Raw genomic sequence first — 27,315 nt, 5'->3', positions numbered from 1 at the left:
CAGGAGGGAAGCAGGTGGTCCTCTGCTCCCTGCATATCTGCAACTGTCCATCATGTGGGGTCTTCTGTGCTGGGGCAGCAGGGTCAGCTCCTCTGTCTCTCACTGAGAATCCAGGGATTCCTCTCACCTGATGTTCTCCAGGGGATGGTGTAAAGCTGGCTGCGTTGAGCCGCAGTGACCTTACTGTGCTCTGGGTCTCTAGACTTGCATCGGGACCAGGCAGCTCGTAGCCGAGTGGTTCTCGTCCTTGGCTGTATGTCCGCGCTGCTGAGAGCTGGGAAAATACTGGCGCCTGGTCCCACATACAGCGGGGCTAACTGAACAGGTCCAGGGTAGGGCCCTGGCATCAGCAGATGACCCTGCGTGCAGCCAGGCTGGAGAACCCCGGTGGCTCAGCTGGCGAGTGGCTGGTGCGACCCGTTGACCTCACTTTCTTCTTTCCCTGTCGCCTCCGCAGATTACGGCACCATTAAAAAAGTGCGGGCGCCCCTGACTCAGACCTCGGGCAGCTGTTTGCTGGAAGAGATGGAGCTCTTCCCCGAGAGGCGGCCGGAGCCTATCAGAAGCCTGCAGATCCTCCACAGCCAGAGCGTCCTGTTCGTGGGTCTGCGGGAGCACGTGGCCAAGATCCCACTGAAGAGGTGCCAGTTCCACCACACGCGCAGGTAGGGCAGCCCCAGGGGACCGTCTGGCGTGCTGGCGCCCCTTGTCGAGGCGCCACCAAGAGAGAGGGCACAGGAGCCCCGAGGGCTTTCAGATTTCCCGTGGTTGAATGGGATGAGGACCTCAGCATCCTTGTGAATCCTGCATCCCAGGATGCAGAGAGCTCTGATGCGAACCAGGCTGTTGTGATGACAGTTGACACATCAGTATCTGTGGGGGAGCAGCCACTGTGTAACATCTGTAAGCAGATGTCAGGATTAAAATAAATTTTTCAGTGCGTTATAACATTCAGTGATGATGCCCATATTTGGTGTTCCTGAATTAATCTGCTACGCACACATATTTTTTTTTAACCTGGCCACTAAAGCATTTTAAACCTCACTTTCTCATCTAACACATGTGAATTGCTGTAGAATCAAATGGGAAAATATATGTAATGTAAAATGCAAATGGGCAAAATGGGTATTCTTATGTAGAAGGAAGGTTTTTATGTTTAATAAAAATCGTTCCAATATTCCTTTCTAGATGATTTTAAACAATGAGGTATATAATGTGATGCCTCCTTTGGTATCAGAGTGTCGAGAAATAAATAACCTTAGGGACCTCCCAAGTAATAATGATGCTGTTGTGACTAATAATAACAAATAGTGACATTGATTAACAGCCATCTTTTATATAACACCTTTTCCCTAAATTTAACTGATGGCTGCTTGAAATGTGTTCTGATTTGTGTTTCCTGCAGGACTAGCCTAGGGCAGGAATTATTCTAGCCCAGTTGCTGATGGTTCAGTGGGCGACAGGGAGGGTTGGGGTCTCTTTAACAGGAGTGTCACAAGTTAAATGAAGCTGGAAGGGCACCAGTCCTCCAGCTGCAGCCCAGCATGCTCTGGGGGGACATGACAGGGGATAACAGGCAGGAAAACAGGCCTGTGCCCTACACAGGTATTTCTGGTGCTGAAATGAGAGTTTCTGGTTTGCAGTGCACAAGGCAATTCACCTTTATCCTGGTGCTCTGCTAGCTCAGCAACTTGTAGGTGCAACTTAGGCAACTAGGTCCTGCATCGGGTCAGGGAGGCCAGGCATCGTCTGCGCACTCCTGTCTCCTAGGCAGCTGCACTTGAAGTTCAACCATGAATCCACAGGCATCAACCACCACCAGGCCCAGCCGCCCAGGAGGAGTTGACAGTTCCCCCTTTTTCTTTCAAGGAGAATAAGCCCTTTGCCTGTCTTTATCAGGCTCCTGGGAGGACAAGATTTTACAGTTATATCTAGAGCTGAATCTCCCTGCTGTTTGCTTGTCCACACGCTCAGAGAAAAGCAGTGAGAGATGATAACTTTATTGTAAACTGGTAGACTGTGGTCCTCTGTGTGCTCACACCCAGAGTGGGTTAGTTTGTATTTGACCCTTAAATATTCCATTAGAGAAAAGAAAATCTAAACATTTCAACCCAAGAGTTTCTCAGGATTTCTCCCCATGTTTCTCTGCTATCTTCCTCTTATAGAAAGATAGGAAGACCTCTCTAACACTCATTGCAGAAAAAAATCCATTTTTAAGGAACTGGTGTCTACATGACCAGATCTCTTTTTTATAAATTATGGAGAAAGATAGTGTTTTTTTTTTTTTTTTTTCTGGACAAAAGCAATTTTAACTTTCAAGAAATACGCCTAAAGAAACACACGGCATAGGGACAGGATAACAATTGAGTAACAATAAGTACTCATTTCTTTGTTCAATATATTTTTCATAGTACAATGTAAGTAATTTTGTTATCAGAAAATCATTTTTATAAATGAATTTTGAAGTGTTTAGAAGAGAAATTGAGCTTAACTAAATTACCTGTCTCCTTCAAAATCATATTCACGTTGTTCATTTTTTTGAATATCTGTTTTTCAGCGGCAATGCAGTTTGATATCAATTAAAATGCTTATAAATGATAACAGTTGATACGATTTCCCAAGATTCTTTTACATGTCTGGCACTGCGCCAGATCTTATCCCCACTTTCCTTCATCATTACACCCTGACAGTAAAGTCAAGTATCATCTCTATTTTTCAGAGGAGGAAATGGTGTCTGGGACTTCTGGCATCCTGTCCAAAGTCACATAGCTCATGTGATGTGAAACCCAGGTTCAGAGCCGGACTCTCTGACCCCAAGGCCCAGACTTTATCTTTGGTTCATTGTGTTGCCCCTGGTACAATGAGGACATCATGCTCAGTGGTCAGATTTCAGCAGGGATGAGCCTTTTTGTTTTTTGTTTTTTTTTTTCGATACGCGAGCCTCTCACTGTTGTGGCCTCTCCCATTGCGGAGCAACAGGCTCTGGACGCGCAGGCTCAGCGGCCATGGCTCACAGGCCTAGCCACTCCGCGGCATGTGCAATCTTCCCGGACCGGGGCACGAACCCGTGTCCCCTGCATCGGCAGGCAGACTCTCAACCACTGCGCCACCAGGGAAGCCAGGGATGAGCCATTCGATGGCATTTTTCGCGGTGTTCTTGTGAGCCAGAGCTAGTTAGTACCAGGACAGGCTGAACTCAGGTGTACTGACGAGTACTCCCGGCTTCTTCCCATTAGTGCCTGCCTTATCATGCCTGCCACCAGGCTGGGTTAAGGAGACCAAAAAGAGGTTTTGTACCCCTGGGTTACTGTAAAAGGAGTCTCCATTCTCTAGCTGCCCTAGAGGTGACCCTGGACCCAGGAGGGGCTGCAAACAGCGCACGCCTGCGCCCTCCACACTGTGCACACATTGAAACTCGGAGCCAACGGCACAGTGTTTTCAACTTCGCGTAGCTGTTTTCCTCGGAAAGCTGTTTGGAAAGAACAATATTTTAAACATATATTTCAGATGAGTTTGACCTCAAAAACTAAGCAGAAAGATTTTGTTTTGATTTTAACCTTTTTTTTTTTGCACAATCCATTTAAGAAATAGCCTGGAAAAACTATGCAAATCATAAAACAGCTCATCGGGTTGGATGGTGACTTCTGGGGATGTAGAGTGGGAGAGAAATTTTACCTTTCCTGTGTATCCTTGGCACTCTAAGACTTACTTACCACACGCATGTGTTAGTTTCATGAAATGAATGAATATTTGCTGAATTCTGAAGAAGATGGGAATCTGGAAAGGGCTGCATATGGGTACAGCATGTGAAATGGAAGGTAGGTAAGCTGACACCACCCTCACCTGAGGCCGGTGCCCAGCCAGGGGCTCCCAATAGCAGTGTGAAAGTGGTAAAAGGTCTTCATAGGGATGCACGAGGTGAAGCAGGCAAGAATAGCCACTAACTTAATTCCTACTGACGTAAGTACCAACATAAAGTCATAACTTGCCACTTGGAGGAAAACAGACTGGCCAAGAGCTGATAGAGGTCTTATCTCCCTGCTTCAAGAAGAAAAGAATGATCACAGGACTTGAGCTGCAATAGTCACGTCCAGAAATCAAGCTGTTATTCCCCACACCACCACCCCCAAGGAAATAGTGTAACCTTCAGTTAGTCTGGCTGATTGAAGCTCCTCAGGCCTAAGGAAAGGAAAGCTTGGGGAAGTGGTGATGGAAAGGCTTTTGATTTAGACTTTAAAACCATTTTAAGGATTGTGCATTAATTAGATCAGTCGGTTGGCAAACTTTCTCTGTAAAGAACCAGACAGAAGATGTTTAGGCTTCCCAGGCTATAGGGTCTCTCTTGCAGCTGCTCAACTCTGTCCTTGTAGCATGGAAGCAGCCACAGACCATAGTGAGTGGGTGTGGCTGTGTGTCAGCAAAAGGCACACAGGTTCATCCGGCAAAGGAAGGATTCACTTTTAGATTCAGTCAGTTTATTACTTATGTAGACAACAAAAGTAAGAGCAGAAAAGGTGTCAGTTACCCAGGTCCCTTATCCCACAGATGACACCAAAACAGAAGAGGCCAGATGACAATGCGCGGGAGAACTCGGGCCCCACGCTGCTGAGGAGCTGATTCTGTGCTGCGGTTTTATAGCCTGCAGCTGCCTCCCAGTAGGGGCGAGAGTAGGAGGCAAAAAGCCTTATATCTCATTAGAACCCAGGAGGCGATGAGAAACCATCTCCTGACAGCCTCCCTGGAGCACAGGGAGGTGGGAGGAAAACAGCTTTGTAGCAGGCGCTCATAATCCTCCCATGCGCATGATCAGGCGGGTCCCAGGGCACTCTGCCAAAGCTTAGCTTAGCTGTAGTTAAGCTTTGCCCTATGTGGAGACATGAAAAGCCACCAGGGCACCAGGGCCAAGCATTCGCCTACCCTGTGTTTCAGTAAAACTTTAGGGAGCAGGCTGGATTAGGGCCATGCACTGTCATTTGCTGATTCCTGAATTAGATTATTATCGTGTACGCCTTTTGAATGAATGAATGTGCCTTACATCATTACATACACTAATTTTTAAAATTCGGTGTTAAATTACATAAAGTAAGTGTTAAATTACATAGTTTAACTCTAAACCCTAGTTAATTAACAACAGAGCGTTTTCTACTCTTCAGACATTCATATATTCTTTAGTTTCTGTTTGACACCCACCATGATTCTGAGGTAAGATAAACCTATCAGCTTGTAGTGTTAACATTTTATAGATGAGGGAGCAATCGGAATCAGAGAGAGAATGTCCAAAGAATCATCAGTCAGAGAACAGAAATTAGAATTCTTCCTTCAGCCTTTGGGAATGTGAGCTCCTGAAGGCTGGGCATTGTCTTTCCAGGTTCCGTACAGCCTTCAGCACGTGTCCGGCCTGAGACAGGCTCAGTAAATACTTATCAAATTAACAAATGGACACTCTGCCTCTCCCCTTTCTGTTATTTTTCTTTATAACCTAAAAAGAAAACCTCAATTCTTGTTAACAGTAAAGCTCCCTTTACAGAAAAGTGCAGTGATATAAAACATTAGCCAAAGGATTGAAAACCCTTCGTCCTTAGGTGTTTATTTTATTTTTGCTTTGCTGTAAAAACTATTTGGAGAGAGAAGGAAAGCTGGGAACTGGAAGATTCATAGCCTGTATATAACATGAGACATGGCTTCTAAATTTTGCTTTATAAAACTGGAGGGAAAGAGGAAACCATTAAGAAAAATACGTTGGCTCCATTTGTGAATGGGTGTCTAGTCATTCTTAGTTCAGTTAGCCTGTAATAAAAAAATTAACACCTCATTAAGAAAACTAGTGTGGAAATGAGATTCCTGCAGGATATTTATTGCTTGAAAGAGCTACAGTTTAAAAGGTGGAGTTAATAGGTTGTCACCTTTATTAATTACATATTCTCTAAAGACAGCATCTGCCTGATGGGAGAAACACAATGTATAGAGAGCAATTGCGGGATTCCCACAAGGTGCCCCAGCAAGACAGCCCTAGCCATTCAGTTATGAATCATATAAACATCAGAAGGACATTTTGAAATGTACCCATTTTACAAAGTAAATATGCTCCCTTCAAAATAAACTTAATATTTCCCTAATCTCAACATCTTGAGTTTTTGTTTGCTTTGGCTTTGGTGTAGCCTCTAACGACTGTGGATTTTCCTTAGTTAATTCACTTATAGTATATTTATTGAATCTTATGTGTACCAAGCACCAAGCCAGGCTCTGAGTGTATGATGATAGATGAGACATCACTGACCCTGTCTTCGCGGGGCTCAGAATCTAATGAGAAATTCTGACATAAATAAAATCTCCCAAATATCTCTTGTGGATTCAAGCCAAAGAGCCTTGGAGTTACCTTAGACTTTATCCCCAAATCGATTTATCATTAAAGTCTGACCCTGGACGCCACTAGGACCTAATCTCCAAGCCTGCCATCGCTGTACAATTATTTTTTTAAGCTATATCTGAATCACAACCAGTGCTCCAATGTTAAATTTCCAATAGTAAGGGAATTAATTACCAAGTTATGATATACTGACTTGGTGGAGTATTCACTCAGTGGGTTATTCTGAAGGCATTAAATGATGACAGTGAAGACATCTGTATGATATGATATTACCTGAAAAAAGCAAGACACGTTATTTGTTTGCCATCATTAATACTGTTTAAAACATAGAAGGAAAAGACCGAAAGTATACATGCCAACATGCTGTTCACAACTCCAAAATACATGCCAACATGCTAATTAAAACTGTGAAATACATGCCAACGTGCTAATCATAGCTGTGAAACACATGCCAACTTGCTTGCTAAATGCATGCCAACATGCTAATTACAACCGTGAAATGCATGCCAACGTGCTAATTACAACCGTGAAATACATGCTAACATGCTAATTGCAACATTGTAAGAGGGGGTCCGAGGTGAGCTTGGGCTGGAACACAGCGTCTTCCAGAAACTCATTAGTTACACCCCTAAGTCCTGGGCAGGGTGGAAAAGGAACAGTCAAAATGTGATACGTAGAATATGAACGTGCATGAACTAGACTAGTAAATTAAGAAATGTAAGTCATACTACTGTTCTGTAATAATCAGGGAAAAATGTAGGTTATGTGTGGTGTGACACACAATTTGGGAGGGATTCTCTATTCTAAGGAAAAGAATATCAAATTATAAATACAAACATGACAGAGGCCAATCACAGAATCTTTGTTTTTTCATCTATCAAACATTCTTTGAACAGTTCCAGGCAAGCTTTATTCTGAATGCAGGGAATACAGAGAGAAATCAGATATGGCCGTGGCTTTTTATTTTAATTTTTATTGGAGTATAGTTGATTTACATTGTTGTGCTAGTTTCAGGTGCACAGCAAAGTAAATCAGTTATACATATACATATATCCACTCTTTTTAAGATTCTTGTCCCATATAGGTCATTACAGAGTACTGAGTAGAGTTCCCTGTGCTATAAGTAGGCCCTTATTAGTTATCTATTTCATTTATAGTAGTGTGTATGTGTCAATCCCAATCTCCCAGTTTATCCCTCCCCCTTCCCCCTTGGTAACCATAAGTTGGTTTTCTACATCTGTGACTCTATTTCTGTTTTGTAAATAAGTTCATTTGTACCATTTTTTTAAGATTCCACATATAAGCAATATCACACGATACTTGTCTTTTCTGTGTCTGACTTACTTCACTCAATATAAAAGTCTCTAGTTCCATCTGTGTCACCTACAATCACAGAATCCTAAAGGGTCTCATGAAGTAAGGAAGTTCAAGCTTCCTTAGCTTCATGGTAAATCCACCTTTGACAATGATATAAACGTACATATGATCCAGGTGGACAATAAAAGCAAAGAAAATATTTGAGTGCCATCTTGTAGATATGCTATAGCCACCCGACAGTTTCAGGTTCCATTTCCTGTTCAGTTTCCTAAAAGAGCATGTTTCTGTCTTCTAAATGGCAATCCAGATAGTCACTTGGATAAAGTTTTAAAATCAGTACAGTTACCAACCTTTTGTACCTCAGTTGTGTTTGAGAGGCACAACTGAAGGGCTCACGCTGCGAGGTTTCATTATTTAATGTCTACTCTACAGATCTCCTGCTTTTGAGCTCCCAGATTTAACGCTATGTAAAGAACTCCATGGGGAGGCTTGGGCTGCAGCAGTTTTTCTCAGCTCCAGATCCTTGCATCTGAGCGATTCTGAGCAGAAACACCTTGGCTTTTATACCCTGAGCTCCTCCTAAGGTTGTATTTGCAGCCTGGTCCAGTGAATTAACGATTCTTAAGGAAATCGTCATCCCTATGTGTCTGCAAAACAGCTCGCATACGGAAAGATCATGAGCTTTGGATGCAGGTGGATCCTGGATAAGCCTTTGGCTTGGTGTGTGATTATGAGGAGGTTACTCAGTGGGTTACTAGAGCAAAAGACAGAGACCATCTAATGGGTCTGGCAAATAAGAAGAATCCAATATGAGATGGTTCCTCTCCTATGCCGCGTGGGCATTATATTCAGTTCATGTACGTCCTGCTGAGCCGGTGCTGCTCTCGTACACATGATTTGCTTTCATTGTCCAGATATACTTCACGTTGCCTCTGGACCTAACAGAGGGCAAACTAATCTGTTGTGAATTCGTTCTTCCACCTTTAAACAACTTCACATTTTCTGAGATGTACAGGGCCCGTCAGGCCAGATTCCGCTCCTTGCATTAAGTTATTTACCTCGCTCTGGCCTGTTTGGGCAAATGGATTTTCTGGCGGTTGTGAGACTCTACCTCGAGCACGTTCTGTGTGTAGGTGAGTGATGTCAGCATGGCCCCAGCCAACGGGCAGGGGCGTCTGTCGGTGGGTATTCAGTAATCCCCCATCTCAAGTGAGCAGGTACATATGCATACAAGCGGGGCTGATGTAGGCTGGACAGGGCCAGGTGTGAGGAGAGCCAAGTGCTTACCTTTGCCCATCCCAGTGGTTGGGGAGGGCAACAGAGAATCCAGATGCAAGGTGGGTACCACACGTGCTTCAACTGTTCTGCTGAGAGGGGCGGATGTCCTTCCTGGGGTGGGCTGTGCTCCACAGGAGGACGCCTCGGCCCAAGCCTCACCCACTCAGTCGCAGGCAAACTGCTAAGTCGAGTGAATTATAAGAAGCCAAAATAATAATAACAATAAAAATTTCTCTGGACGTATTGTCCTCTAGGGTTTTGTGTAAAACTTAAGATGGATAACTTGACACTTCGTACAGTCTTCAGGTGTGACTGCTGACCCTTCTACCTCTTCCGTGTCTTCTGATTCTGCCTACTAAACCCTCACGTACAGAAGGGTTTCTCTTGAAGAAACATGAGATGGACAAGAAATAATTGTGTCTTCATTTTTATCCTTGACTGGCTGGAGAGGAGGGTAGACTGGGAGAGTGGACTTGGAGAAACCTACGATTACCTCTAGTTTACAGACAACAGAAGATCAAATACCAGAGTGTAGGCTTTTCCTTGAATGAAGGGGCCAGTGGATGCTTTCCCTCCCGGGCACAGGGACACAGCATTTTCCAAGTCACTTCTGGAAATTACTTCAACATCCCTGAGCTGTGAAGGGCTCATGTTTAGTCTCTGTGCCCCTTTTGTTCCTGAGTACAAGGCTAGAAAGGCTGCCTTCCCTGGAGAGCTTCCCTCAGGCGGCAGAATTGGCCTTTCCAGAAAAATTTTGTGTTTGTTCTAGAGAAAAGTCCCCAGTGACTAAGGCCCACCCAGAGGCCAAAGTAAACAGCTCAGGAATCTGGGCAGGAAAATTAGGTGAAATGGGACTGTTCACATCAGAAACCAAAGCTGACTGCAAGTGCTAGATTTCCAGAAAGCATTTTTGTTTTGCTTACTTCAAATGCCCTCTACTTTTTTCACTGTTTTCTTAAACTATCAATTTTCCCATAATGTCTCACTGTAAAATTTTTATATCTACCTAATAAGATTTTTTTTTTTCTTTTGGCTACATTGGGTCTTCCTTGCTGTGTGTGGGCTTTCTCTAGTTGCAGCGAGCGGGGGCTACTCTTCATTGCGGAGCTCAGGCTCGAGGCATGCAGGCTCATTAGTTGTGGCATGCGGGCTCAGTAGTTGTGGCTCACGAGCTTAGTTTCTCCATGGCATGTGGGATCTTCCCAGATCAGGGCTCGAACCCATGTCCCCTCCATTGGCAGGCGGATTCTTAACCACTGCGCCACCAGGGAAGTCCCTAAGATTTTAACTAAAAACCGTTTGCTTAATATTACTGGCAGTACAAATGAATTATTTAAATTTGATATTATTTAAATTTGGTATTTGTTTTAAGAGCACTAAGAAACTAATATGAGCAACTCAATAAAAAGTTTAGAAGATAAAGTTGAAGAAGTTTCTCAGAGAGTACAACAAACATAAGTTGATTCTAGAATGCATGAGACTGCTCCTACAGCTTGGGGCTAGAAATAGAGGCACAGTGACGTCACAGCCATGCAGTAAACGTGTATTGAGCACCTACTTCCTACAGTGCACTGCAGTCAGTGATAATTCATACTATAGTCAATATGGAATCACCATCATCTAAGGTTCATTCATAAATAATTCACTTTAACATGTTGGAAAGGATGCATGAAGAACTATAGTTTTTTAAAAAATTATTATAATAATCCCTTTTAAAAATTAATTAATAAAAAAAGCAAATTGAAATGTGAAAAAAATCCTCATTTAATTTAATCAGTGTAATTTAATGATAAGCCAATAGCAAACAGTTTTTAATATATTAAATGTTAGTGACTAACTGAGTGTAGACATATATTTTTACTGGTAATTGTGTCTTTGCTTACTTGGCATGTGTCCTAACTTTTAAAAATGCTGTTGCAATTGTACTTGTCTCTCAGTTCTTCTTGGGAATTATAAATTCTTCTTCTAGTAGATTTCACTATCTGACACATCCTACTCACCACAGCAAAATTGCCCTTGCTTAAGCAAAACCCCCATATTTTAATCACATCAGTACACTTCTCTGGAATCTTGAGGAAACTTCAACCCAGCCAAGCTGCTCAGCTCACAGGATCATGCCATGTGCACAGGACTCCTTGTTGTCTCTCCTGGAACCACTGTGACCAGGGATGTGTTTCTTATTCAGCCAAACCCCAGCTGCATTCAAAGGCCAGCCTAAATAGCACCTCTTCCTGAAACTCTTCTGGGCCACAGCTCTCTCCTCTGATTCCTATAGCACCGGTTGTCAGGGCTTCTCAATAGTCATTCCTCACTATGACATTGTCAAGCAATGGTCATGAACGTCGTCTTCCCCCCTCACTAGACTGCAAGTTCATTCGTGATCCTTGTGTCTTCAACACATGGCACTGTGCTTGCACATGCAAGTAGCAAAAGAAATCATTGTGAATGGATCCAAACATATAGCTGAAATACTTTGCACCGTTTAATGGAACACGCTGTGGTGTCTCACATCACCTTATTAAATAAAGACTCCGTGGCATTCACAGATTTAGTATTTTTGGTATAGAATGTTTTCAAACACTCCCAGAAATTGACAGCATATATCAATTTGTAATTATGTTATAGATTAAGTAGAATAAGTATATGCAGCCCATCTCAAAAAAACTTTGTTTTTTTCTACCACATGATGGAAGTTAATCCTCAGAACAGCCCAGTGAGGTATTATCCTAGTTTTGCAGAAGAGGAAACTGAAAAAAAAATGTGCTCCAGCTGGATTTACTAATTGAGGGACTTGTGGATGTCTTAGAATGTATTCCTCAGGAAGATTACTGTCTAATTGGAATTTTCCAGTCTTATTTTCAGTAAGGTAATGTTTTTAATGCAACTCAAAGTAAAAGCAGGTCCTGAAGTACATGGTGACATAGCCGTTAAGAATAAGGCAACTGAGATTGTCTTAGGTCTTAAGACACTATTATTCACAAATAGATAAATTGTTCTCTCTCAGTGTCATCACCATGATAATACAAATAAAAATACTGACATTTGACATGTGATCTTTGTGCAGAATTTGGGAAGCACTTTGAAGGTGCAGCACTTACAAGGGAACCTAAATGCTTAGGGAGGGAGGCTTGAGGACTCAGCAGATTCTACACCCCAAACTTCCGCCAAAGCGCCACCTCCATTTATTAGGCGTTTCTTCAAACTCGCAAGTTTACTCCCTCCTACACTGTACGCTCTCCCTATGCTGGTCTTCCTGCCAAAATGCTCTGTTTTTGCTGAAAAGTATCACGTCAGTCACTCTGTTCCTCTCGTTGGTCCCAGCTTAACTGGCTCTCCCCATATGTCTCCTCCTCCCCCTTTTGTTTTTTCCTTTGCAACTGGCTGCTAGTATTTATCTGGGCAGTTGTTTAATGTTTATTTCCTTCACTAAGAGGTGAGTTCTTTGGGTACAACTGACTGTGTCAGTTTTGTTTCCCGGTACACCCAGGAAACACTCTCAAAATCAGTTCAAGACAGGTGCTAAGTGTGTGCTGCATAAATGAATGATGGAAATACTTTTGAAATCCCATGTTTAATGAATATGTGTTGTTGATAAGGCAAGAGTTCTTAATATCAGAAATAAACTGACATAATGGCAGTTAGTGTGGCAGAAACAAGCCAGATGAAGTCAGAGATACTTAGATAATCTAATATGCAAGGGGATCATGTTCAGTAATTAGCTCCAGCTTTGCAGAAATACAGTGGAAGATTTTAATGAATATACCCATTTATTTCTATTACTCAACAAATAGCGTAACCGCAAACTTTAAAAAGTAAAGGAAGAGGGCTTCCCTGGTGGCGCAGTGGTTGAGAGTCCGCCTGCCGATGCAGGGGTCGCAGGTTCGTTCCCCGGTTTGGGAAGATCCCACATGCCGCGGAGCAGCTGGGCCCGTGAGCCATGGCCGCTGAGCCTGCGCGTCCAGAGCCTGTGCTCCGCAACAGGAGAGGCCACAGCAGTGAGAGGCCCACGTACCACAAAAAACAAAAAAAGTAAAGGAAGAGTTTCTATAAACTGTAATGTCATTAGATTAATTTCCTGTAAGAAAGAAAGTAGTTTATCCTTCTAGAATTAAGGCCTACATCTAAATGTGCTTTTGCTCTAAGATACGCTTTCAATAAATGTGTTCTCAAATTAAACCTCAGATTCTGACCAACTTGTTTTCTGAATTCAGATACTTTCAGATACCAGGGCAATGTATCACGTGAGAATAATCTAAGGTTCTTAACAAAATAAGAAAAAAATTATTAAAAATATTCATCACACAAAGAGAAACATTTTCAAAGTGGAATAAAGAAAAGCCACTTTCGTGATGGCTCCGTTCATAGGAATTCTGTGATTTTCCACATGATCTCCTTAAGGGACGCAACTTCCAAAAATAGTAAGTTATGATGACTGGTTTTTCTTAAGGTATAATTTAGAATAAAGGTAGAGTTCGTCAGAATGTTCCCCATGGTATGAAACATTCTAAGTGAGGAAAACATATTTAATATAAACGGTATTTTTAATGAATGGGCACTTGTGATTGTAGAGAAGTTTTAGTATTTTAAGTGTAATCTTAGAATCTACAGAACCATCTGCAGTATCGGAAGAAAGAGACGTTATTACAAACAGCTTTTCATTGAAAACAGCTTAAAATATTCCATGTAACCCTGTGGCGTTGCTTCAGTTCTACAGACAGCTTTGCAAGGGGGAAGCCGCAACGTTAGGGGCTTGGTGGAATTTCCTCGTTTTTGGAAGTTTAAGTTTGTCTCATGGTCATACTGCTTGAATAAGCAACTTGAAACGGAATTCAGGCTTCTTGAATAATTCCCGAAGTGTAGCCTTGCCCTTTTTGGCCCCTGATGGGAAAATGGGATCAAACACGGAGAGGATTCCGATGTGTGATGCGCACCGTGGAATCCAGCAGTGACGCTCGTTCAGTACGACTGGGACTCTGGTCCTGCCTACGCCAGTCAATGCCCTGGAATCGGAAAAGATGAAATTTAAGAACAACCAACGGCAAGAGCACAGCCAGGCTTTCCCAGATAAGGCACCGCTCAGGCTGTAGGCAATCGAATAGCTTTCGAGCTTTGCTTCTGGATCTTCCCTGTAAAAGGCTCTCCTCAGCCCCTGTGGGCGGAGCCTCCTAACCAGGGCCCCTTTGGCGCTGCCGATGTTTGCTCCAATGAACTCTTGAACAGTTTAATCGACCTCAGTTTATCTTTTAACAGGTACAGGGTCACTTGTCAAAAAGTTCCAGTGAGGTTATGGTGACAGGTAACTGTTTCACACTCCTTCCCAGCCCTAGTCCTGCTGTGAGAAGCGCCAGTTTTAACCATTTGAACTTCTTGGGCTGGTTAATACACAATAATTGCATGGTAACTTAATCAGTAATAGTCTGTTGTTGTTGTTGTTGTTGTTGTTGTTGTTTGCGGTATGTGGGCCTCTCACTGTTGTGGCCTCTCCCGTTGCGGAGCACAGGCTCCGGACGCGCAGGCTCAGGGCCATGGCTCACGGGCCCAGCCGCTCCGCGGCATGCGGGAGCTTCCCGGACTGGGGTACGAACCCGTGTCCCCTGCATCGGCAGGCGGACTCTCAACCACTGCGCCACCAGGGAAGCCCTCAGTAATAGTTTTATACCTCTATTGCTTCATTTATTATCTTTACGTGTATCTTCCCCAGCTGTGGAACTTGGACTTCTCCTTTCTCTGCTCCGATTTTTTCGTTTTAAAACGAGAATAAATAGAGTAGCTGATGGAGGTACTCTGTTTAAAGGTTTTATGAGGTTTACATGAGCAAATCGAGGTCCAGTTCTTAGAACAGTGCTTTATGCAAGGTTTACATATTTGATGTGTTAATAGGGGTTTTTAATATCATTAATATTAATGACTTATTGTTACTTCGACTGCCTCCCTGGCCCCATGTTTGATGATTATGCTATGATTTCTAGTCCTACTCTTGGTGGACTGGTAACTCTGTAACAGATTCAGCCCCTTGTAAGTTCTGCCCTAACTCAGAAGACCTTGGCACTTCCGTGCTGAACTCACCTGCCTTCCCTCACAACCCTTTCCTGCACATCTGATCTCTTGACCCTTCAGAGAGAAGGTGTCCAATGTCCTGCATTTCTGTGGGGTCATCTTCTGTGTAATTTTGACTGTCACAGTCATCTCTGTCTGTTTCCTCCCTCCCCACATCTACACTATATTGTGTTTATAACTTAGGGGCTGAAATCTTCATCTAATGATGCCCATGTTGTATATGAACTCTTTCGTTTAGACAAAGCTGAAACAAAATATCTACCATCTACAGTATTTCTGATATAATATGTTGAATATTGTAGACAGGGCTATATTAAACCACTATTAAATTGAAAAATTTAATGCATTTTTAAGCTATGGTACTCAAAAGGAACACTTCTCTATTTTATTAAATTTGAACCAACCACGTTGCAGGGTTTGGGGTGTATTTGTTTGTCCTTGGGCAAATATTAGAAATTTTTGGTGTCTCCTTTTTCTCATCAATAAAGTTAAAATAATAATACCTCCCTCATTAGAGTTGTTTAAATGGTTAAATGACATAATAATTTTATATATCACAGTAGGTATTCAACAAATAATACCCATTATTAAGGGGATGAAGATGATGATAATGATAGTAGCAATGATGGTGGTGGTGGTGATGATGATGATGATAAATAAAGTGAAAACATTAATACATTCCTATAAAAGTTGTTTCTGTATAAAGGATGCAATCATTTTATATACCACGGTAGATGTTCAACAAATAGTACCTGTCATTAAGGGGGTGAGGATGATGATGGTGTGATGACAACTAGTATTTTGGAGCCTTGCAAGATTCTGACTCTAGATTGCTCATGACACCAAAAGGCTTCATGTTAGCATGGACAATCATTTGGTTGTCAGCCCTGGATCTTAGAAAAAAATAGATATTTCAAATAAAATTAATTTATTTAATTTTAATTAGATACTTACTGGCGTATGCAGTTAGCTATGTTCTCTACTGTGCAGACGAAAACTTTGTTTCTCATCCCATGTCAAGGCCTAAGAGTCAATTCTTAGCTTGCATCTACGGTACTAGATAAACCTGCCTTTCTCTTGACCCTTTGGTGTGTGTTTCCAGTGCCTGCATTGGGGCCCAGGACCCTTACTGTGGCTGGGATTCGGTGATGAAGAAATGCACGAGCCTGGAGGAGAGCCTGAGCATGATGCAGTGGGAGCAGAGCATCTCCACCTGTCCTGTGAGTGTCCGTGTGTCCAGCTCTGGAAACACTGTCCATGGGAACCAAGCTGTCCTACAATCCTAACCCACGCTTCCGTGGTGTCCATGCATTTTCATATTAGAACCTTCCTCGCAAATCCAGTCTGTGCTCTCTTAACTTTTTCAGCCCCTCCTTGCACGGAGCCACATGGGATCCTGCTGACACCTTGCTGTCTGTTTTGAAGAGAAATATCTTAAGAGAGAGCAGTGCTGATTTGAAAATGGGATGCAACATTTCTGTTTTATTCTTGGATTTTTATGTCCAGAGCTTGGTGTGGACTATTTTGCCCTTTGTAGCATTAATAAAATAGCAATTGAAAGAATAAACTAAAGGACATTATGATGGAACGCCATGTGGGACAGTCTCCTCACTACTGCTCAGGGTCACAAAAAGTCCTGGGAGAAACAGCCTAATGTACATTCCCACAGGGAACCCTGCAGAATAGGGAGAAATTCCCCTGTGTTTAGAGCCGGACTCTGAATCCAAGAAAACAGATTTCACACTTTCCTTTGCCAATTTATTTGTTTGCATCCTCACTTATAGGATCCAGCCTTTCTTCCCCTTTGTCTTCAGAGCCCTCAATCAAGTCATTCCAAGTCTCTTTCTGTTCTCAGAGAACATGAACAACAGCTATTAACTTCAATATATTTGAAAATTTAGTAAGTCCCTTGGCTGTCACATCACTGCTGATCTCCATGCTGTCATTTCTGGCCGCACCTCTGCAAGACAGAGGTGAGAAGGCAAGGGACACAGGCTGTTATTTTAAATCCATGCTGTTCCTTCTGTTCAGAACTGCCTGAGGCGTCTGAACAGTCTGTCCATTTCTTATGAAGGAACCTGCACTTTCCATTATCTGAGCCACGTGTCAGGAAGCCTGTCCTTAAGTTTGTAAGTGAGAAAATCAGGCAGAGTGTCATGAGGGAGGCAAGGGCTATCAAATCAGTGTTGTTCCCCAAATGTTGGCAGGAGATCTAGGCCTTTCGCTGCAGAGCGGGTGTGTCACCACATCCAGGCTCTGAGCAAAGCCTTGCAGTGGGGTTAGCTGCTACTCCTTTGGGTTATTTAGCTTTGGATCTCTGAATTTAGAAGCAGACTTTTCTGTGGTGTCTTGTGAAACTGGTTAAAACATGCCACTGTCTGTGTGAAGTTCCTTCTTAATGTCTGCAACACACTTTTAAAGCACAAGGTGTTCACCTTAAATTCTTTGCAGCTAAAGAAAACACAAAGTGCGCTGTCTGAAATGTACCTCTAAAGTTCAGACACACACTTTAGAAGAATCAGCGCACCTTCTTGTAGATGTTTGACCTTAGAGTTTTAATGGTAAAAAAAAAAAGGCGGAAGATAATAGCAGTTCTTCTCAAGCAGTAAAGCCATTGGTCCAGGACTCAAGGCTGTTTTAGTGGATATCTGGGACATGCTTAGTTACACAAGGGGAAATACACACTCATCCACTTAGTTTATAACAAGTACGTCTTGTATGTTTCTGCGGTCAGAAAATGAAAGACCTGGTATTTAAGAAGCGACAGGAGGGTTATCACTAAAGTGGCTTCTTTCTGCTGAGAGGACAGCTTCTGTTATAAACTCAGGGAAGGTCAGAGGGCGATGTGGACCTGCGCTGGTTTCACAGCTGCCCCTCCACTATCTCTTTTTAAAAAAATGTAGTTGAGACGTGATCTCTGATTCGCTGTCCCTAAACCATACATAACAAGGTCTTTTTTTCTTCTGGTTTGAGGTGATTTCATTATACAAAACCATCTCTGTCATTTCATGCAGTGTAATTTGTCATTTATCAAGATATACTCCTGATAAGAATATGCAAAGCATTTGACAACGGACAATAAATTTTATCACTTTGAGCAAACCACAGGAAAGAAAAACATATTTTTTCTGACTTATATAAGTTACCAGATAGAAAATGGGAAATCCCATATTACCCAAATATTGTTTTAATTATACATCCATTTCAAAAAATCTCTTAGAAAGAAATGAGTTAGATGAAATGATTAGCATTAATATAGAGCAGACTTAGAGAAGTATTTTTAAAAGCTATTAAAATAGTAATTTGCTTCTATATTATTCTTTTTTTTTAATTTTTGACTGAAATGGAAGAAAGGCTTGACTTTATGGAGCAGAGTAAAGACAGAGAACTATTTTCCACTTAAAGATCCTTATTTAAAAATGTTTATGGATTTCTTTTGTCCAGGAGACAGGGCAATAGTTGACCGACATATTGGTTAACATTCTCTTTTCTTATATTATTGTAATTAAAAACATTGTTCTCGGTTTAAGAGATTTGAAGTACTCAAGCAAGATCTAAATTTACATACCTAGCGTGATTCAAATAATATATCCGTCCTGCATAACTTGCAATATTGCTTAACAAGGATAGCATAATCTTAAAAATCTACCTGGGCTTTATTTATGCGTGAATGTCATCCACACCCTGTGTGGACATAAGGTTATTAGCATACCATATCATACAATGAGTCTCTATTCCAAAATACGTCGTGCAGTGACTAGCAAAATACATAGACCCAATAAGCACCTAAATGTGTTAAAATAACAGATTCTTCCCTGGCTACTGTGTAATTATCATCTTTGGAGTGAAAGGAGAATTTAGCAGTGATTAAGCCCAGAGCCCTTTATTTAGATGCCAGTACCATAGACCAGAGACTAAAGGGTTTACACACGATTCTGAAACTACACTGAGAAAGAAATCGACTTAAATCCAGTACTTCTGACATTATTCCTAGTCTACAAGATGATGTAATTCCCAGCTGTCAACGTCTTCCAAAGCAGTGGCTGATCAGTGGACTCAGTGCTTGGTGACCCATTAGTCATCGGCATATTATGTTCATATAGCCTGAGAGGTATCACCAAAATCAACTGTAAAAGAAGGAAAAGGGAATTGAGGTTAATTGGGTGTTTTGATCATGTGCTCGGTGCCATGTTAGGCAACTTTCAGTGGAGTATCTCATTTAATGTTCATGATGTTATTGCTTCCATTTTGTCTCATAGATGGAAGAAGTGGGATTCAGAGGCAATAAAGATTACCTCTATTCACCCATCTTGCGGAGGCCACACAGAGTTCCATCTTAGTTCTCTTCAAAGGTGCTATCTTCCCTTCATGTACTTCATTTATACAGATAGACTTAAGGAAAATATTAAGTTGATGTCATAACATGAGACAAGCCACTCCAAAGAGTGCATCCAATATCCTGTTTTGTTACAGTCTCTGACCAAAGGTACATGAGCCTTAAAAGTAAATAAAGGAAAACATTTTAAGTTCTGAAAAAATATCCAAATAGAAAATATAAGACTTCAATTTAGTCGTAAGAACATGATGGTTGGAGAACAGTAAGAACCTAAAGATATGCTCCAGGGACCTCTATGCTCATCAAATGCATCTACATCCTTCATCAGTTGGGAATTAATGAATTGAACATGAATAAATCAAAAGTGGGATTCAGGATTATGCTTGTTAACAAAAGTTGGCTCTAGCCAGCTCTTGGAAGTCCATTATTTCCTAGGTGAAGGGAACTTTGCTGTTACACAACTGGTGGTAAAAGTGCATGAAGCTGATTTCTATAAGAGTCTCATCAAAGAAAGTTCTAAGAATCACGTTACCCAATGAAATGGCTGAGATCACAGGCTCTGGATTAAGCTTGTTTAGACTGATTCTTGGGTCTTTTACAACCAGAGTGACTTTGAGCTAATTGAGTGACACCTGGGCTTCAGTTTTCCTATCTATAAAGTGAGATGTACGCTCTAGGGATGCTGTGAAGATGCAGTGAGATAATACCTGTCAGTCACTCAGTGCCGTGCCTCACCTCACTGATAAGCTTAGCTTCTACAAAGGCCACCTCAGCTGGCACTCAACTCATGGCCCCGCAGGCCCCTTTCTACAAGTCACTGACTTATTCTTTTAGTTTGCCAGTTTGTACATACTTTTCCATCATAAAATGTCACCTTCCAACATTCCGGATGATTGCTGCTTCCATCTTTATTCATTCATCACCATCATATTGTATTTCCCCCTGACTTCACAAATCTTTGAGTTTTGTATATTCATGATCTCTTGTTGTTATAGAGATCCTAACAATCTCTGTGCTGTTTCCTTTGCCTTTTAGACAAGGAAACGGAAGCCAAGGGGGATTTAAGAGAATTAACCCATCTTTGCAGGTCCCCAAATCATCTGCCCCTACAAAAGTTTCTAATCAGTATTGGGAGGATTCATAGACATTCAAAAATCACAAGGACTTCCCTGACCTACATGACCCTTCTCACCATCACAGACAAGGAGGCAAATGGAAGGAACCGGAAGTCTCAGAGAGCCTCTGGTGATGGTGATGCTGGTCTGTGCTAGTCAGTCCACATCCCCTCCCCGCCCCTGCCCCAAGGGCCTGAGCTTCCCCACTTCCAGACTGTTCTCTCTCTCCTCCCAGGCTTTCTTGTTGTCTTGGGTCTGGCCAGTGTGCACCACAGGCAGGAGAATGAGGCTGGGGTCCTCCTTCCTGCCCTCCTTCAGCTCAGCCTGCAACTTTGGCCAGGGCTTCATGCCGCATCACAGCCCCTGTCAGGCAGCCCCTTCCCAGGCTCTGTTCTTCCCTCAGGCCCCCATAACCTGTCCTCCCCTCTCCCCAGCAGGTCGGCACGATGAGCACGGTCGTAGCTCCCCGTGTTTCTGCTCCCTGCGGCTTCCGCATCCCTTGATGGTTCCCTTAATCCCCACCCACACCTCTGCCCAGGTTGCCCTCATCACGTTCATTCCACAATCCTGCCAGGACCATCATAAATGCACGTGCTTAAGACTTGGATCTTCACCTCTGAAACCTCACTGGTACCATGAAGCCGTGATATTTTATACTCTGTAACTCGTGGGCTCCCTTTGCCTGAACCTCCAGCAAACATTCTAGAGGCTTCTGGCGCCTTCTGGGCTGGGTTGGAGTGTAGTCTACAGCACAGCAGGCCTTCAGAGAAGGAGGACGTTTTTGATGTAAAATTTTAGAGTCAACATGATGTGATAAACTACATGGATGGTGATATTCTCTTTTGATTGGTTTTTCATGTTGCTTTAAAAATTCAGTTTTAAGCTCCTTAGGTTTTTGCACGATTTTCCATGAGCTGTGACATATATGTTTGTGTGTGTGTTTGGGGTGTAACAGGCACAACTATGTACCCCTACATCACACGCAGAGCAGCACCTTGGAAGCAGAGTCCAGTCCTGGGCTCTGATAATCCCCCCTTTCCACAGTTTATCTGTTCACCCATAACCCGCTCAGTAAGGAGTCCCTCATATCCTGTACAAAGCCAGCCAATGGTCCAAGCCTACCAGGAAATAGAATAAAAGTTGTGAACTGTTTTCAATGTGAAACTGTGTCAAGCAGTAGTAGAAGCCCCCCTTCTCCTTTTTATCCCACTATAAGAATTCTTGTCCCCAATTTCCCCTTCCAGCCATCACCTACATGCCAGAAGCAGATGGGGAAGACTAGAGAACTGGCTTCCTTGTGGTCCAGATCTGGGTCTTGTCTGAGGTACAGCATCATTTGGATGCCTTGAGGGAGGCAGATAGAACCATATTTGCATTTGTGAAATCGAAATGGAACTCAGCATCATTTCTGTGTGATCCGTGCAACGCTTTTACCTCTGGTCGGCCCTTAACTAGACAGTAGTCCCTGTGCCAACCACTTGACAAGTACTCAGGTGCCGTTTTCCTTAGCCTCCGAGCACAGCCCAAGGGTAGAAACTCTCATCACCCCTCTTTACTAGGGACGGATGGTCCCCCGCCCCCGCCCCCGCCCCCCTCCCCGCCTCCCCCACCCCCGTAGCACAGGTAGCTGGTGCGTCAGCCCCCATGCCCAGCCCTGCACGGCACCCTGAGGGCAGAGCAGCAGAGGGGGCACCCCAGACTCAGAGCACATTCACAAAGTAATAGTAATGATCACGATCAGTCAAAATAGTATGGACCTATACTGTGTAGATAGCATACAAATATGCCGTGTGATCACTGTTAGTACTGATGCTGGCTCCATGAGCAAGGGCTTCACGCTTTTTACCGTGAGACAGTCATAGCCACATTTACATAGCGGGCGGGTGTTTGGACTTGTGAGCATGGTCAACCCCAGTGCGCGCATCTGCTGATCCCTTTTCTACCTGCACAAGAGCCCTTTCGGCCAGAGGCAGCAAGAGGGCTGTTAAAGGATGGAGGAGGAATCCTGAAACTCGCAAGTGGCAGGGCCTTTGCTGCTTTAACAACAGATTCAGGGAGAAATTCGTGGTGTGAACCCCCTTGTCACGCAGGGGTCTGTTCTCCAAGAAAACACTGAGGTCACCGTATGGTAGGAGCTGTATTCTTATCCTGGTGGGACGGGGGAGGTTACAGGATCTTAGAAATGGGGATATTTTCCTCTTAGGAAAAATCTGCCTTTGTACATCGCCTCACTCTGGGTGGGATCCGGTGAATCACTCTGAATCCAGAGGACCATGCAGTGTCATCCTTTCCCTTTTGTCCCTGCTTCTTATAGAAATCGCCAGGTGTGGTTAGTGGGAGTGTAAGGTCTTGGAGTATCGATAAGAAACAAGAGGGGTAGAGTCATAACTGTGGCAGCTGGAGATGGGCAACCAGCCAGGTCAGAGGAGATGAACATGCTTAATGTTTACTCTTTCCTGTTGTACTTGTATACAGAGCAGAGGTAAAGCTCAGTTGGATTTTCACACGCAAAATATGGTGTCAGCTTTGTTCTGAAACTGTGTCGTGCAGGTACAGTTTGCCCCAGAGAAATTAACTGTCTCATCTGTGGAGTCCTCTCCTGTGTGAATGATGAGTCTTTAATCCCCCAGAATCATCCAGGGTGGGACCATTTGGGTGAGAAGGTGGGGCAGCAGAGAGTAACGTGAAAGCACGTAACTTACTTGTGATCCCTTCTCTTCGTTCGTCATATTTTCTAAGAAATGCATAAGGCCCCATGTTAAATTTAGGAGGTTTGGACTTTAGGCCTTCTTCTGTCCCTTTTCAGAGGGGAGATTCCTTTTTGGGGTCTGGGTGATCTGAAGGCTGGGCCCCAAAACTCTCAAATCTGGAGGACACTCTAGCTCCTGAGAAAATTCCCTGGTCAGATTGACAGTGACATCGTGCGGTCTTCCACCTGCACTGGAGCTAGTCACCATGGGCCGGGGTGCCCGCCAGAGAGGCCCCTGCCTTCCACCCTCCCTGGAGGCCCTCGGAACGTCCACATCACAGAGCATCCGGGCCCCCTGTTCAGACCCTGCCGTGGCTCCTAGCTCAGCTCTCCGTTTTGCTTCCTCTGGACCACCTGCTCGCGTCCCAGCGACATTAGAGCCTGCTTGCCCTCAATACCACACAGCAGCATCATTCCCCTCTGTCATCACTCAGGCTGCTCCCCTCAGCGGCCCCGGCCGACTCCGTCACCTGGTGCCTCTCTCGTGCTTCAGGGCGCAGCGCAGCCTCCTAACCGTCCTTAAGGATCCTGCGAGTTTGCCGAGAGCCCCTTCTCCGCCCACAGCCCCGGCTCAGAGCTCCATCACTGGATTTACTTGTAGTAATGATGAGCGGTCCAGCTCCTCCTGGCCAGCTTACAAACTCTTGGAGGGTGGATATAGGACGGGTTTGACGGGGATGCGCCTAACAACTAGTAGGTTCCGGTTGCTTAATACACGCTCTTTTAATACGTTATAAATTAAATGTTGTCAGTTTGAGGTGACTTTTGAGGCCGGGTCTTACATAATGCTAGCTGACCAATCTTGCATTATTTTAAGGTACATAAAAATGCAACAAGGTAGTACAGATGTGATTCTTCACTCCAATTCTTCTTGTTCCTTGGGTTTCTCACTTGAGTGAACAAACCTAGTATCGCTTGATTGACAAGCCGTTACATCTCCCCCTCCTCCTTGAGGGAGGCAGAGAGAACCATATCCTTCTTACCCCTCTTTTCTTCTGCCCCCTCCTCCCCTCTGCCTCTTTTTTCCCCTCCCTCTCCTCCATCACTGTCTCCACCGATGACCTCTGCTGCTTTACTTCAAAATACATCCCTGTTCCTCTCTTTTTAATCGTAATGTGAAATATTCCAGATGAGTTCTGATGGTCTTGTGGGAGACCTTTCATTTTTTCCCTATGATGTTTGCAGCCTTGACCCTTTCTGACATCCACGTTTGTATCTGCTTCCTAGACGAGGAATCTCACCGTGGATGGGCACTTCGGCGCGTGGTCAGCGTGGACGCCATGCACGCACACAGACGGCAGCACCGTGGGATCCTGCCTCTGCCGGACCCGCTCCTGCGACAGCCCGGCCCCCCAGTGCGGCGGCTGGCAGTGCGAGGGCCCCCGCATGGAGATCGCTAACTGTTCCAGGTGTGTCCCTCGCAACACTCGGGCTTAAACTCACGTGTGAGCTCAGCCTGCAGAGGAATTTAGGAAATCACTTCTAATACGTGCCTTCCCTCTTCAAGAGAAATGTCAGAAAAAGAGGGCCACTTACCACTTAAAAATGATGTGATCTATGAGAGCAGATTTAAAATTACAAATTAGGTTTGTAATATACATATATACATATTCATATATATAATATACATATGTATGTATACTGAATCACTGTACTGTGCACCTGAAACTAACACGATATTGTAAATCAACTGTACTTCAATTTAAAAAATTACAAATTAGATTCTAAGCCTGTTTATATGTTGAGATAAATCTAAACCTATTCATGTGTTCGTTGTTAGGTGAGGGAAAGTATTTTGAGAGTGCACGATGTTAGAAGAAGGAAAAGCATAACATTTCTGAATGTTTAATTAGACCCTGCTCATCAAGTTTTTAAATGGGAAAGTGGCTATCAAATCACTATGGCATTTAAATTCCCTCACACATTTAAATAATGATGTAACAGAAATTATACCTTTGCAACTTTTGAAGCTTTTGACGAAAAAAAAATTCGATGCCAACTTACAAGTAGTTGAGAGGTATCTAGTTTATCACCATCCTTTTAGGGGGCAGGTGAGAAACTTGCTATGAAGACCACCACGCCCGGAAACCACACTGTCCAAGTACAAACATTGTGAGTGACAGCTGTCCCATCACAGCTACATCACGGGAACTTTAGTTGCTACCCTATATCTGTCCTTTACAGATTCAGGAATGTCACTCTAGGGGCCTCTTCTGAAACTACCAAAACTATCCTACACTGGTGCTCACGCTGCAGAGGGGCCCGCTTCTAACAGTGCATACTGCTTTCCAAATGTGCATGAGAGCGTCACTTACTGGCATATGGGCTGTTAGGGATAAATTTTGGTTGATGAATTAAGGGGTGTCCAAGAAGACATGAGCTGATACACCGTGCATGCATCTCTGTCCTTGCGTGGATTGGGGGTAGCATCTGCCCTGATAACGGAGTAGGATACCTTTCCCTGCTCTGAGTAGAAAGCTGGCTAGAGCAGCTGTCTGCTGTCAGCAGCATCACATCTGCTTCATGTGACTCTCTCATGAGTGAACATTTCAGCATGCCTGAGGGATAGGAAGCTGGAACTCCATCATTTACAAAAACAGGCCATGTCACAGTTTCGTGTGTGTCACCAGATTCTATCTGAGATTTGCCTTCTTTCTTATGAACCACCTCAGGGCAGGGTCTGGAGAGATGGCCCATTCCGCTCACTTGCTTCTAACCATTGGAAGCCACTGATGCTGTCAAAGGATGGAGACAATGGAGCAAGTGGATTTGGCCGGTTGGCAGCAAATGTTTTTTGTTCTAGCAGCAGGGGACTCCTAGTCTACATATTCCTTTGAAGTTGTCTGCCCAAAGTATGGTAATCTAACATCAGAGATGGTTTTTAATGCCCTTTATCAGTTGATAACCTGTCTATGTTGGCCTCAATTTTGTTGGAAGCAAAAAACTGGAAACCACCTAACTTACAAACCCATATTTTTTGGCTCAGTCAGCAACGTCAAGTGCTTCCTCAATTTGTGCAAAGTACATCCAAAAGTCTTTACAAAGACTGATCTAATGATGCTAAACTAAACCTGTTCTTCTTTATTTATTATTGTAGTTGTTTAATCCAATATACTCAGAAACTGTTGGGAAATTCAAAATATTGCTAGTTCGATACATTTTGCAAATATAATATCTTTGATTAAACGCTTTTATTGTATCACATCATTTAAATTTGTTTTCTCACTATCTTGGAGCCACAGATTAAAGGCATTCAATTTATGGAAATGAACCCACAAGATAAGGTAATTAGCTAAGCCAGACTTTATTATCAAACCAGGGTCAAGTCAGACTTCCTATCAATCAGGAAAATCTGGTTTAATTTTATAATTAAAATGAACACAGGAATGTGTATGTCACTTCTGAATTCTAATTCCTGGGGCGGGAGGGAGGAACAGCGAGAGAGAGAGAGAATTGGAACTAGCTAAGCAGAAAGGTAGAACGTCAAGGAAGGCTTGAAGCCTTGACGGGACTTTGTCATCTAAATACAATAAGTCTGCAACTTTCAACGTTTGTTACCTATACCTTCTGTTTTTAAAATTTTTTTATTGAAATATAGTTGATTTACAATGTTGCGTTAGTTTCAGGTGTACAGCAAAGTGATTCAGTTCTACATACATATAGGTGGGACCTTAGTTCCCCAGCCAGGGATGAAACCCACAGCCCCTGCATTGGAAGCGCAGAGTCTTGACCAGTGGACCGCCAGGGAAGTCCTTACCTATACCTTCTTAGGGGACTTTTCTCTAGGAGCAACCCAGGATGTGTCCATCCTGGGTTGGTCCGGAGAACCAGTGACAGCGAGATCATCTGTGTGCAGGAATGAAACTGCAGAGGGCTCTGAGCATCTGCAGCTGGGGTGGGGGAGGGTAGCAGGAAGCTGGGCAGAGCTGGGCTGCAGGCCGCACAAAGACCTCAGCTGGCCGCACAGGAAGCTCCAGAACTGGCAGCTCTTTGATGCTGTTAGATCCTCTCACCTCAGAGTCGTAACCACCAACACCCTCAGCATCTGGAGAAAGGCAGACCACAGCGTCCACTACTGCGCACTATCTCCCAGTCG

At 43.5% G+C, this 27,315-nt stretch overlaps 1 protein-coding gene across 8 annotated transcripts in view; it reads left to right on the top strand.

The window, feature by feature from the left end:
• The window catches only part of SEMA5A (semaphorin 5A), a 479,287-nt gene that overhangs the window by 376,936 nt on the left and 75,036 nt on the right, over positions 1–27,315 (top strand). For all 8 annotated transcript variants that reach the window (XM_030856554.2, XM_060295649.1, XM_060295648.1 and 5 more), the window contains 3 exons: positions 458–665; positions 16,122–16,239; positions 24,447–24,628. In XM_030856554.2, the coding sequence (XP_030712414.1) occupies positions 458–665; positions 16,122–16,239; positions 24,447–24,628 (508 nt within the window). The remainder of the gene's footprint in view (positions 1–457; positions 666–16,121; positions 16,240–24,446; positions 24,629–27,315) is intronic.

Source organism: Globicephala melas, chromosome 3, assembly GCF_963455315.2.
Source record: "Globicephala melas chromosome 3, mGloMel1.2, whole genome shotgun sequence".
NCBI classification, from domain to species: Eukaryota; Metazoa; Chordata; class Mammalia; order Artiodactyla; family Delphinidae; genus Globicephala; species Globicephala melas.
The sequence above is the reverse complement of the archived record's forward strand: the minus strand, read 5'-3'. Positions and strand labels throughout refer to the sequence as shown.